The sequence below is a fragment of the Abrus precatorius genome, unplaced genomic scaffold, assembly GCF_003935025.1.
Source record: "Abrus precatorius isolate BTA unplaced genomic scaffold, Abrus_2018 Scaffold3, whole genome shotgun sequence".
Taxonomy (NCBI): Eukaryota; Viridiplantae; Streptophyta; class Magnoliopsida; order Fabales; family Fabaceae; genus Abrus; species Abrus precatorius.
Genome location: NW_020874373.1, coordinates 14,686,121 through 14,699,823, shown reverse-complemented (window position 1 = coordinate 14,699,823; position 13,703 = coordinate 14,686,121). Strand labels below are relative to the sequence as shown.

Below are 13,703 nucleotides of genomic sequence, written 5' to 3'. Positions count from 1 at the left end.
CCAAGTGTGGAGGAATGAATGGTATTTATAGGCAGGGAAGTGAGGGATAAAGTGGAAACATTATTCATTATTATATGTATGAAAATTGTTATCCACTGTTTATCATGAAATTACTGGAATGACCATCGGCGTGTTCTTTACGTGTAATCATTATTTATTTATTCTAAAAATGTTTTGGTGCGAAATAGACATAATAAGATTTACGTTTTTAATCTGAAAATTGGATATTTATTAATATTTATATTATTAATTTTTTATTGACTTTTTTTTTAACATTTACCATGCTGTGATCGCATGAATGAAAATAAATTTATCACTTTTTTATTTTAATTAAAAAAATTATTTTAAATATTTTTGTTTAGATAAAATAATTAAATTATTTATATTTTAAAAAATAAAATTATTACTATATTAGATAAAATTATTTTAAAATATGAAATTTAAATTATTAAATTAACTATAATACTAAATAAAAATATGAATGGAACATACAATAATTAAAAAAATAATTATAAATTATCACTAATTTTTTAATTTTAGTCTATTAAAAAATTTTACTAAATTATCAAAATTTTAAAGTTTTTAAAATTTAATATTCGAATAAAAAAATTTAAATAATAAAATTATAATTTTTTTCAAAAAAAAAATTATCTACTTAAAATATTTTATTCAAAGACACTCTTATTTTCTTTTAATAAAATAGAATTGAGTTATGTAACTGAAAGGAAATAAATATCATAAGAATTTCGTTTCTTTGAATAACATTACTACCTAAAGCCATTTTAACGGTGATTCTTATTTAGCTTCCTATGAAAAGTTGAAAGAGTTAGAAGGAAGATGCTATTTTTTTTAATCCAATTATAACATTGTTAACGTTGCTTTTAAATTAGTTGATGTTGAATGTGGTTTTTAATAGATTTATTCATGTTTCATTTTTAGTTTAAATCATGTGTAATTTTAGTTTTTAAATTTTTTTTAATTAATTGTTTTTTAAAGTTAAGCAAATTTAATCATATTAATATAATTTTTTTTTTAAATTCAACTTGCTTTTTACTTAAAAGTTTATGTATTGATTCAATTATTTTTTAAAATCTCATTTTACTGAAAACTTACTAACTAAAACATTTAATTTTACTTAAAATACATAAAAAATTTATTCACAAACCATAATTTTATATCCGACATAATCTTTAAAATTGTATTATTTTAAAAAATTTAAATTATAAATTCTTAAAATTATGTTATAACATATATTTATATAAATTTATTGAAAGTCTTAATACGCAGTAAATTATTAAAAAAATTAATAAATTAAAATAAAGTTTTAAAAAGTGAAAACTTAATAAAAGTTTATAATGAAAAATAATTAAATAATTCAGATCTATTTATATAAAATTTAATTTAATTTAACTTATTTTTATTTTTATATAAAATAAATTAAAGAATTAAAAATATTTTTTTAAAAAAATAAAATAATTTTTTTAAGTATTCTATTTCTTGGTTTTTTATTTAAGAAAATAAAATATAGAAATAATATATTTATTAGGTTCTAGAGATGTGAAATTAAAATATAAATAATCAGTTAATAGACAATGACCTTGGAGAGGCTTCAGGCTTAAAAGCAAACAGGTGTCAAGTGATTAAGGATCAGACGATTGAGTTGTTAAAAACTTGGCATTTGGAAATTGGAACCTAACCGTGTCTTTGTAGGTGTATTACGGAACCTATTGTCTATTCAGTGAAGGGGGTGCTGCATACGAATTGCTTGAATCTATCTATGCTTGTATTTTTTGGTAAAGTTTTGTACATGGAAAGAGGAAAGATAAACAAAAAAAGAGAAAAATGAAAATATAAAAATATAAATGTTGAATAAAAATACTTATATAAAATATTTAAGTTGAGATATGGCCACAAACCATGACAATGTCTGTCCAAAATGTTAGGTCCATTAATTTAATCGAATAATGCTATGTAATGTAAAGATATCACCCTGTATTCTAGATTCTACTTTTCGACTATCCATTTCCATTTTCGTATATATTCTCTTTCCTCATTTCAAAAGTAACGGAAAAGTATAAACCCTGCCATACCTATCGAATCATATCCTCTACCACGCTACTACTCTTCGTCTTAAAGTGACCCGTTAGATTCAAATTTAACGATTTTAAAATTAGAAAAATTAAATTAAATTCGTTCATGTAAAAATAGTTTACTTCAATAAAAATAAATAAATTTTATGATACTATGTAAAATAAAAAAATATTCTATGTTTCATTATACATAAAATAATTATAATTATTAATTTTATATCATTAAATAGTAAAGTTAGTAGTTTATTTTAAAAATTTATTTTTTTATTTTTAAAATATTAAAAAATTAAAACTTTTAATTCAAAGAAAGTATTTAAAGCTAATTTAAAAATACTATAACAAACACCTAAAAACTTTTTTTATTGTATTTATCCGACGTTAAACACTAATGTCATTAACTCTAATGCATTGCTCGAACTTGTTAGATTGCTTTTTTTTTTACAGGACGCGTTTTAACTATAAAAATGATAATTTCAACGGATGTCTTTAAAAATTAAATAATATATATAATAGATAATAAAAATTTATGATTAATCATCAAAATATATAAATATTTTAAAATTCTTAAAGTATTGAAATAATCAGTTATTAATTTAAATGATATAAAATATCATTTCAATTTTATAAATACTGTAGAGAAAGAGAAGTGCCTGTGCAGGAATTTGATTCGTGATAGCTAAAGAGAAGAAGAATAACTAACTCGCAAGATATGGAGACATAATGATGTTGAAATCGATAACTTGCTTTCCTTCCTTTGTCTTCTGTTCCCTCTAATTTTAAAATAAAAAAGTGAAGGAAAAAAGGGTAAGGACAATCCTATTTTTATATGGAAATTTTATCTTTATATTTTTTTTAATTTTTTATTTGATTTAGTTTAAATTTAATTTCAGTCACACACTTAAATATAATGAGTAGGTCTATTACTTGAAGATCTTTTATATATACAAAAATTTAAACTTAAAATCTTACTTCAATAATACTAAATTATTTCCCACTTAAACTAAATTTTATTAATATAATATTTGAAGTACAACTTTTAAATGTATCACATAAGAACATGAATTAGAAAATAAAATATTATATTAAAATACATTAGAAAGTACATTAAAATAGTATTTACCCTATTTTTAATAAATAAATAATTTTTATTATATATTTTTTAATAATTTAAATATCAAATTTACTTGAAAAGAAAAAAGAAAATTGAGGGTACCATTTTGAAAAATTATTTAAAGCAGCGTGGCGCAGAATGAGGAGGAGAGTGGCCCACCGAACATTATGAGTCATAAATAATATATTTTTATTGGTCTGAATAAATGTAATTTTAAAAGAAAGTAGAAATTATTAAAAGAACTCTACATGTGTTGTTGAATCAAACGAAACAAGAAAAAGAAAAAGAAAATCCGATATTTTTTTTGTTACCGACATAAATATTAAGATGGTTGTTGAAATGTAAATATGTTATATAAATATATTTTATTTAGTGGAATTATAAGTATTCGTTTTTCAAATAATAAGTAAAAACTAATTATTCATAAAAATAATAACAAATATTGATAACTTAATTATAATCACGTTACAGCACCGTTATATACCCAGAACTTTATTAAAAGAGACTACTCCGTGGTTTCGTTGATTATCATGACGCGTGGATGGATATAAACTTGCCGACAAGCTGAGAGGCACCACCGACAGTGACAACATAGAAGATAACCACTTTCTTAATATTTGTATTTGATGACTATACTTTTTGTTTTTGTTTTTTTTTTTTAAATAAAACTCTAACAATAAATAAAAATATTAAATATTATTAACGAAAGTATTAGAAAGAACGTAACAGAGGATAAAGGAAATCAATGATTAAAGTGGAAATGAACCTAAAGTTCAGGGATAACTTACTTTGAAAAGAAGAAATTCAATGTTTGCTGAAAATACTTTAAACATTTATGTCATCTCAAATTGAAATTTAATAATGAAAAATTAATATTTTTTTAATCACTTAATCACACAGGTTTTAAATAAATAAATAAAATTACACGATAATATAAGCTCTCTACAACTCCATTTTCAAGTATTGCATTCTTAAGCATAATATCATTCTTAAGTTTCTTCCTTCTTCTTGATTTGCTTTATTTCCATTGCATGCATCGATTTGGGGCAATGAGCAGACCAAAATATTAAAAGCTATGTATTGGGAGGGTCACCGATTATTTAGATACTTTCTTTTATTAGTGATGGGTTGGTATCGTAGAGTGCAGGTTCTTAAATTTAAAATTGTCGACACCCAAACCGACTATTTCAACAACGTACTTGTTATATATATACACGCTAATCGATTATGTTTAATCATACTTGTTAAATTACATGTACTTTAATTATACAATACTAATATTTAATTATTTTAAATGGGTTATATTATTGAAAAATATTAATTAAATTTAAAATATTAAAATATTCTAATTTTAAATTTTATCTCTAATTAATTTTTATAATTTTGATGATATTTTGAACTACAGGGTGAATTTTGAAATGATTTTTATTTCACTAAAAATTATTTTTAAAGTTTCAATATAATTGATAATTATTTTTACATTATAATTTTATTGAGCCTAATTTATTCTATTATTAAGAGTATGTTACATTTTGAATATTTTAATTTTTATATCCTTTGGCACTTTTGACTTACCTTCAACATTTTTATTATTTGTGAATAAATTTTCAGCATTAATTTCTATATTTTTATTTTTTCTTTGTGTTTTTTTTCTCTGTTTTATTTTTTTTATATTATAAAAAGTTTAATTTTTTTAAATCATTACTTTATTTAAGCCAATATTGCTTAATATCCGTTATCTAATTGAGCACAATAAAATATAAATACATACATGATGCATATTTGAATCAATTTTGAAGGACTTATTTATTTTATGTTGAAGAGAAAAAGAGTAATTGTGATAGGTTAACTACAAAAAAGAAAATAGTTAAACTTCATGATATTACTAACATTGATATTTATCAATAATTAGTGTTAGATAGTTAAATATAGAGATGTCAAAGTGGAGCAAACTTAATGAGTCAACTTGCTGAACCCGCTAAAATGGCCAGCCCACTTTAACGCCCCTGGTTAGATGTGAGTCTCATGTAAGCATTTCACTAATAAAAATATTATAGTCCCCTAATACAATGTGCATGTCTTATGGCATGGCCAAACTCGTATTCTAAGACATAGCTAGCAAATTGGTCTCCCAACTCATTCTAATTTTCCCTTTGTCTATATTACATAATATGATATGCTATTATATATATTTTACAACTAACACATGTTGTCAGTTAAGTCAATGTGTAAAACCATCTATAATAATTTTGATGAAGGTGAAAATTTTCATGTTAGTGAAATAAAGACGATTTTAATTCAATTATTCACTAAATGGAATTAGTACTCCAATTACTTTAGGTGATCATTAACTCTAATAATAAAATAATTTAATACCACTGTGAGTGTTAATAACTAATAAGTAACAAAATAGAACATGTTAGATATGATATTATTATATTATTGAGAAAAGAGCAAAATGTATTTTGGAATGACTCTCACTTCAGGAAGAGACACACGTCTATACATGACTTATGATGCATTTTTATCCCTCTAAAACACTTGCAAAAGTGACACATGTACTAAATGTATATGTAACGCATTTTAATTCTCTGTTGTGCAAATATGTTACCTATTTCGGAAATATGTTTATAATTTAATCTAATTTTTAAAAAAATTCATCTATTTAGGTCAACAAAGTGCAAATACTCCTATCATAACTCCTATCATTAGGAAAGAGGAAAGGGAGCAAGGAAGTGCATATTATAGAATCACCTCAAAGAGAGAATACCCAATTACCGTGTCCTTAATGAAAATGGAAAGCCAATACTGGGCCATAATTTTCTGCAGGTTTCACGTCCTTGAACTACCATTTCACTATTTTTTCTTGTCCTCAAGGAAAATACATTGAAATGAAACTGATGCTTGTCCTCAAGGAACTTTGGAACGAGATAAATTATAGAATTGGCCTAAACGGAAGACACATTGAGATTTAAACTAAGCATGGATCTTGAACTTAAACTCTGTTCTCGAATTTTTTTTTATGGAATTTAGGCAATATAGTATCACTTTAAAACTTTTTAGCCATTCCCTTTTTCTTATTTTGGAGTGCTACCTACGCCTTTTATTTTATCTCATTTATTTTTCAGTTATCTCATCCTTGTAAGAGGATGCAATAGAATGCTTTTGTTTCCATCAGAAATCATTATCAAGGACCTTCAATGACGAAAATTGTTCTTTCTCATCACATTCTAATACGTTGTGTAATGACAGGGAGATTTCCATGCTGCTTTAAATTTTGTAGCAGTTATGTGGAGGTCCCAGTAATTTTATATGCCAGAACAATTGATGGGCATTTATACTGTTGTTCAAGTTGCTTGTCAAATGCCAGTTACTAAAGATAGACCAATTCTAATAGAAGTAAAGTGATACCTTTCCAAGCCAAATCGTTGGCATGCATAAAACAAAGTGTGGTAGTGTGTGGTCTAATACTAAGGGTGCCACAAGTAGGAAGATATTGGTTTACTGCAGCAACTTAAAAATGCACCAAAGATATTGCAGCTTTATAATCATAATTGTAGTCATATCCAAGTCTGTTGTGAGGCAAAGGCTACATGTACTAAACTCATATAGTAGACAATCTAATAAGCCAGGGTGAATAAAAACTATTTAGCATCATCAGTTACGGGAACCTCGTCTACTACACGAATAGGGACGATTGGTATTGAGTCCCACCATTCTTTCAAACGTCTATTCCCTGTTCCAGATGACTCTCCTATCTTCAATGTCATTGTGAAGCTTTGCAAAATGAGACCCATAAGGAAGAATTTGAATGGAATTACTGCCAATAAGACTGCCAACCCACTCATTGCCACCATCACTAAATTTGCATGCTGCCATCAGAACAAGGGCTCGTGTTAAAAAAAATCCGTGTGACAAAAATAACTGTAAATTTTAACAACCAGCATTTATAGATAAGGAGGATAGAATGAGCAAAAATAACAAATGTTCTGCCATTCATTGAAAACTTTACTCAGGTTCGTTGAATTAGAAGTGAGACTCATATTTTTTGTGATTTCCGTCAAATTTCAGCTTATAATAAAGAGTATATTTGAAAGAATGTGTTAGACACCAAGTTGCTTCCATTTCTCTAACTGAAAATAGTGCAGAATTGAAGGGGCAAAACACATAAGACATTAGTTCATATTTATCACTTTCAACTAAAGAAATCATACCATACTACCTCAATAAAGAATGACAAATTCTGCAAGTGTAATCGTATTCCAGCCTAGAAGGACAAGAACAATCTCATATACAAAATAAAAGAACAGAAGTTTGATTAATATGGCCTCTGGATGTTACATCTGCTCCTCAGTCTAATTCCTCATAGGTTGTTAACTACGAGAGGAATGCAAAGAATGCACTACTTGGCATGCACTTTTCCACACACACTATAATAAGGTGAATTTCCTATGGGTCCCTAGATAGTTAGTGGTCTCAAGTTTTAGTGGAGCCCACATAAAACTAACCTAATAATAGAAAATGAGTGTGTCAAATAACATGTTAATATTTCTCTTAGTTATCAAGTGCATTATCCACTTGCATACCTGTAAAGGTATATAGTTTTGTAATGAAAGCAAAAGCAAACTAAAATGAATTCAATGCAAAGGACAAGTCCCTTAGTCTGTTCGGCGAGAATCAGTTTATGAAGAAATCATAATTACAAGAGAAACTTTGGCATATTTATTTAAATCACATTCTCACTGCTTGTTAGGTCACAGGTAATATATATCAGAGAGTGCTGATGTTACACGCATAAAAAATTCATACAACAAAATCATGCAGACCATGCAGTTCCACTTCCTTTCGCCCATTTTTAAGAGAGCTGCAGCAGCTGTATCATACAAATTACCACAAGATTCAATGTGTAAACCCCTGGCTCCCTTATATCTAAGTCATTGGAAAAAAAGGATTGATCAATGAACATTTGTTCTATGTGAAACATCATTCTAAAGAGTATTCAAATATGTTAGGACCAATCTTCACCTAGATCTTGATAACAGTGGGAAATAATTTCTTACAAGAAAGTACCTTATCAGCCTTTGAAATAAGTATTGACCATATCTTTAGCATTGCTATGTTTGCTATCTGCATCATCTCATGAACAGTGTACAATCCATGCTGGGCTGAGACGATGCTCTCCATCGTTGACTGGTCAGAAGCCATACTGGATCTACTGATTACTATTTCATTGCATTTCTCGTTAATCTTTTTCTGTCTTGCCTCAATCATCTTTATTATCATCCAAATCAAGAAAGCTGCAAATGCCTTGCCAACCCATTCCCTGCATTGTCTACACGAAGTTATATACTATCGGTTCCAGCACAATTCACTCATGGTCATGGAAATTTTAAGCATTGGACGCAATTTGACAGGTATGCATATAAGCAAAAGAAAGTGCAAAAAAAAAAAAAAAAAAAAAACAACTTACATATATGTGATCAGCAGGGATGCAGCAAGAACAGCAAGAGTAAATATTGGCCTTTCCCAGTTGAAGATTTCTTGAAACCAAGGGACCACATTTTTAAGTGGCTTTAGTAGTTCCTATACAATAAAATCAACAAAAAATGGTTTAGTCTCAACTCCAAACATGCCATGCTTTCTTTCCATTTTAGGACAATCCAAAATCTAATTCTCAAATGAAGGATTAACTAAAAAACATCTTAAAGCACTTCTCAGGCATACCATAACCTACGACATCAATTATTCTATCAAGTTGTTGACTGAGAACATCCCATTGCCCAGAGTATAAAAGATGTATAGAAAGGTATAACAGTGTACTTTCTGATACAAGGAAACCACTTCATTTTGTACAATCATGTGCCACATATAACTGACCAAAAGAGAACAGAAATTGAGGGAACTTGAGTTTTGTTTAGGTTCAATCCTTACCGTTAAAACCAAAACACTGTCAGTGACTCCTTCCTCCTTTAATTCTTCAGTGGTAGCTTCAGCAATGAGAAAGTCCTTTTCTTCCTCCCTAGATTGTTTGATAGCAGTCTCCAATGAGGGACTATCATCTACAACATTAACACTTCCATCTTCTTGACTTGCTTCTTCTATTATTACATCAGAAACTATAGTCTTAGAAATGTTCATACTCCTAAGGATAGAACTTGCACTACATTTCTGTTCACTATTGACCTTTTTGAGGCTACCAGCAAGCTCTTCTAGCACAAAGTCTCCCTTTGGTATCTCATTATATAAGGAAAATATTAAGAATTTTGTTGGGACAGGAGGTGAAATTCTTAGCATTTCTCTTGCTGCATGCAACCTTATTATTCCCAATATTGTCCTTGTATGCATCTCCCATGTTTGTATTGGGCATTTTATCTTGTGCCTCGATAAAAATTGGTGGAGAAACATTATTTCCTTTACTAGTGCAAGCCAATGATCACGTCTTGTGGAACTTGTAAGCTCTGGAAACTCCAGTACAATTGTCTCTGATCTAGAAAATTGAGAAGAAAATTTTATTCATATTAGCAACAGAAGTGAAGATTAGATATATTTCTATATATTTGATTTACATTGAGGTGGTACCAATAACATTAAATCAGAATTAAGATATGACTACATCGAAGCCATGAAAAACAATAGCATTCAAGATGTTAGAGAACGGGATATTGATTGCCCCAATTCATTAGTTTTTAGTTCAGATCATTTTGGTACACGTCAAATATAGAATTCCTCCAAGTCTACGATCCTTCAGGAATTGAGTTCATTTAAAAGATCGTGGTGGTAGAAATTTGCAGCTTGAGTTTTGAGTTTCAGTCAGAATTAAGGATTTTGTTGCTGAAATTTTAGAAGCCAAGTCATTCTATAAACAACAGGTGCAGATATATTCTGTGCATATTTAATCCCTATCTGATAATTTAATATGCATTTTTAACATAACTCCAGAATAGGCATTGATAATGACAAAAACTGCTATGCTAGCATTCTTACAAATCAGTAGAATCATAGACTATGGCTTTGTCATAAAGTTGAGCTCCCCATGGACCTGTTGCAGCAGGTTTAACACTCTGCTCAACATTCTTGGAGAGGTCTATTTTGAGAGCATCCTCATACTTTATTACTCCAGAAGCCTCAAAGTAAAGAGAGTAATTGGTCAGTGTAAGCCTACCTGGCAATTAAAACCAAAACATCATTTAAACTTTTATATGAATGCATTAATAAAATTACTGATCAGCTACCCCAAATTACTGACCAGGCCAACTTGTTGATCCAATGTGGCGAACTACTCTCTGACTGCTGGCTGTTCCATCTACATGTAATATATATTCATCATCAGCCAGTTCCACACCATTTGGTGTTGCCTGTTTCTGCAAATGTCTTATGCACCTATGGGATCATGAATTCATAAATAAAGGATGAAAAATAAGATTTCTATTACATATGAATTTTGATTTATATCAAGAGGCATGCTCTGGTTCCAGTATTAAAGTAAACCCCACCTAAGAGGCTGAACATTTAAATGTCAAATTTCTTGAAGAATCCTACCTTCAATAGACTACAAACTTCAAACTATTGTTTAGTTTACCGTACAGTCATTACGAAGTTCTATATCAGTTCAGAGTTTTATGGGTATATTATTATAGTGGCAAATGATTGGTTTTATATCTCTAAAGCATGGATAATGCATAAGTTAATTATACCTTGCTGAATTTAAAATTTTATTAGAAAACTAAAGATGGTAATGAGGATTGAATTCCTAAATGTTGAGAACCCAATTCTCTTAAAAGCTAAAATTATTTGTTAAATATACATGGTTGGTTTTATAAACCTAACAATATTAAGTTGCCTAATCAAGTTATGTTATTATCTTTCTATTTTATATATTTTATTCCACCTTAAAACTAGTGTAGACCCTTATGCTTTGATAGCATTGTAGATCTCCAGACAACTTGGAGAATTTGTATCCTGCATATTTTATATGTTCATGTAGCAAAAAAGCCAAGATATCCATCATATTCTAAATCAGAGACATTGTCAAACAGCATTCCAAAAGCATGCAAATGGACCAGAAAAATATCTTTCATCAGGATCAATGCATTACTTGTTTATTTCTTTTAAGAACATGTCGTATGCTGGAAAATGTAGTCGGAGACCTGTTGGTGCTGTTAGAGTTTCGAAAGTAAACCTTCCATTTGCTACATCAGCAACTAATGGTACTAATGATCCCAGCCATACAAATGCATCTTCTCCAACATTGGGCTCATCATTAACCTGGCAAGATAGTTTAAGAAATTAGGATTAGGAAACAAAATGTACAAAGAGTGACCAGGTACAGTTGAAAATATCTAGCTCTTAAATCACAAATATTCCTTGTGCTTATAAACATCAAACATCCATTTTAAAGAGAATATTCGAGGACTAATTCACTGTCTCACATTAGGAAGACAAGACCTACGGAAGGCTGCAATTCAAACTTAAGAAAACGGAGTGGGAATGGGGCTTATAAACCCATCATCTGTATTCTGTAATAACATAAAAAAAAATTAGGTGAAAAGATGCTCTTACAAGGAGGGGCATGATGTCTGAATAAAAAAGAGGGATATCATCCAGTTCTTGATTGGCATTCACAGTTATCTTCCTTTCTTCTTTCTCCTTTGCTACATGCTCCTGCAAACATCAAAAAGCCTCATCTGATTAATGACAAGAAAAGACACAAAAAGCTTTAGATAAAATTTTATTTAGATATAAAGGTGAAAATGCTGAAGTTCAGATCAAGCAGGACCAGATCCTTCTTTGCACCTTTTCTTACCCATAATTTCAAACCATGCAGTCTTGCATGGTCTATTTCAGATTCTAAATATAATTTCATTTATCTTTTGGCAACAGAATTTGTTTGATAAGTCGCAGCAGATGCTTTAACTGATTGCCAATTAAACTTCATTATGTCTGAAGAATAAGACCATGGTCAATTACTGCAAGATAATCTGGACGTCTAATAGATTTGCCAGAGGCTCATAGACCTTAATCTTTTGATTTTGAGAAGGATTCTACAACGGTTATTGAGGAATGAAGCAGCAACAAATCATTGCAGTACAACATCCAATTTTTTCTATTGCTTTTGCCACCATAAATTTGAAAACGGGAGAAAGAAAAGAATGGTACTCATATCCACGCATATTACCTAGCCCTGATAAAATGCTTCCTTGGACGTTCCCAGCAACAACACTAACAAAAAAAATTCCTCATTGCACTTTTAATGCAGTTGTGACACTTATGAACTATATCAATATCAGTTTATCACAAGAAAATTAGATTCACATATTTTACCATGATCTTGATATTCATCAAATATCACCAGCATTCCTTGTAAAGAAAAAACAATGGTGTGTATGTATGTGTGTGTGTGTGAGAGAGAGAGAGAGAGAGAGAGAGAGAATATGCACACCGAGGGCTCTTCTTCATCATAGTAGCTAGGTCTCTCCCACGCAAGCATCATGTCATATGTCAACCTGCTAAACGAGCCATCATTGATGTTTTCCTCTATGTTGTGGCACATATTACTCAGAACCTTCCCACTGCAAAATTCAACTAATTTTCTGCAGTAGTTTCCCGTATCAGGGTTCCATTCTCCTTCAAAATCTTCCACCAATCTCTCTACCCAAGTCTCCAGTTTCCTATGTCATAAATAAAAGTACACTTCTGGTATTTAAACAAGTGAAAATTGACATCGTATGTAATACCATATATAATTATTTCTATCTTTTACTTTCTTATTTTTTTAATACACAAACATTAACACATACCAAATATATACTCAAAAAATAAAGGGGACAATTCACCCAAAAGTTGTTCAAAACACATTTTTGCAATCAGGCAAAGTTTAATACTATAGTTAATCAATATGTTTGCATGTCATGATCAGTTCCAACCAACATATGCATAGAACTAAACCATCACGGAGAAAATTTAAAAACAAGAAAATTAAAATAATAGCTACTTTCTCAAAAGAAATTAACACTAAACATCTGTGTCGTGTTATGATTCAAGTTCTAACAACGTTGTATAAAATTATTGTGATATATTATTACGTAGTCACGTATGTTAGCAATGTACGAGGTTAATAGGAGACAGAGATTACTGTGCACATCTCTGGATGACATCCTCGGCAGTGGAGGATAGATACTTGAGCTTCGTCGCCATAACCGTATGTACGTCGCGGTTTCTTTCTCTCTTTTCACAAACACACACAGACTAACGAGGCACCACCGAAACGAAATGGATGTAATAGTAATAGTAATAGAAGAGAGGGTGATACGTGGAAGGCTCGGTAGTCGCCACGTGGTAACGTGCATGCAATGCAATCGTGCAACACTTGGTTCCTCCGGTGCTTCATCATCCATCTGCATTCTACGTAGCGGCACAAGCCTCGTTTTCTTTCGTTAGAATTTTCCGGTACCACACAGAAATTCCACCATCTTTATCTGGCTTTCGCTGCCTTAGAATTGACA

General features: G+C 29.7%; 1 protein-coding gene across 1 annotated transcript; it reads right to left on the bottom strand.

Annotated features, from left to right (window-relative positions):
* Positions 1 to 6,845: 6,845 nt before the first annotated feature.
* On the bottom strand, positions 6,846 to 13,395 carry LOC113862232. Its single transcript, XM_027495332.1, has 10 exons — positions 13,334 to 13,395; positions 12,641 to 12,869; positions 11,761 to 11,862; positions 11,297 to 11,466; positions 10,448 to 10,581; positions 10,186 to 10,363; positions 9,133 to 9,688; positions 8,672 to 8,784; positions 8,272 to 8,524; positions 6,846 to 7,073 (listed from the first exon to the last, which is right to left on the bottom strand). The coding sequence occupies exons 1-10, from the start codon at positions 13,393 to 13,395 to the stop codon at positions 6,846 to 6,848; spliced, it is 2,025 nt and encodes a 674-aa protein (XP_027351133.1).
* Between the last annotated feature and the right edge of the window lie 308 nt (positions 13,396 to 13,703).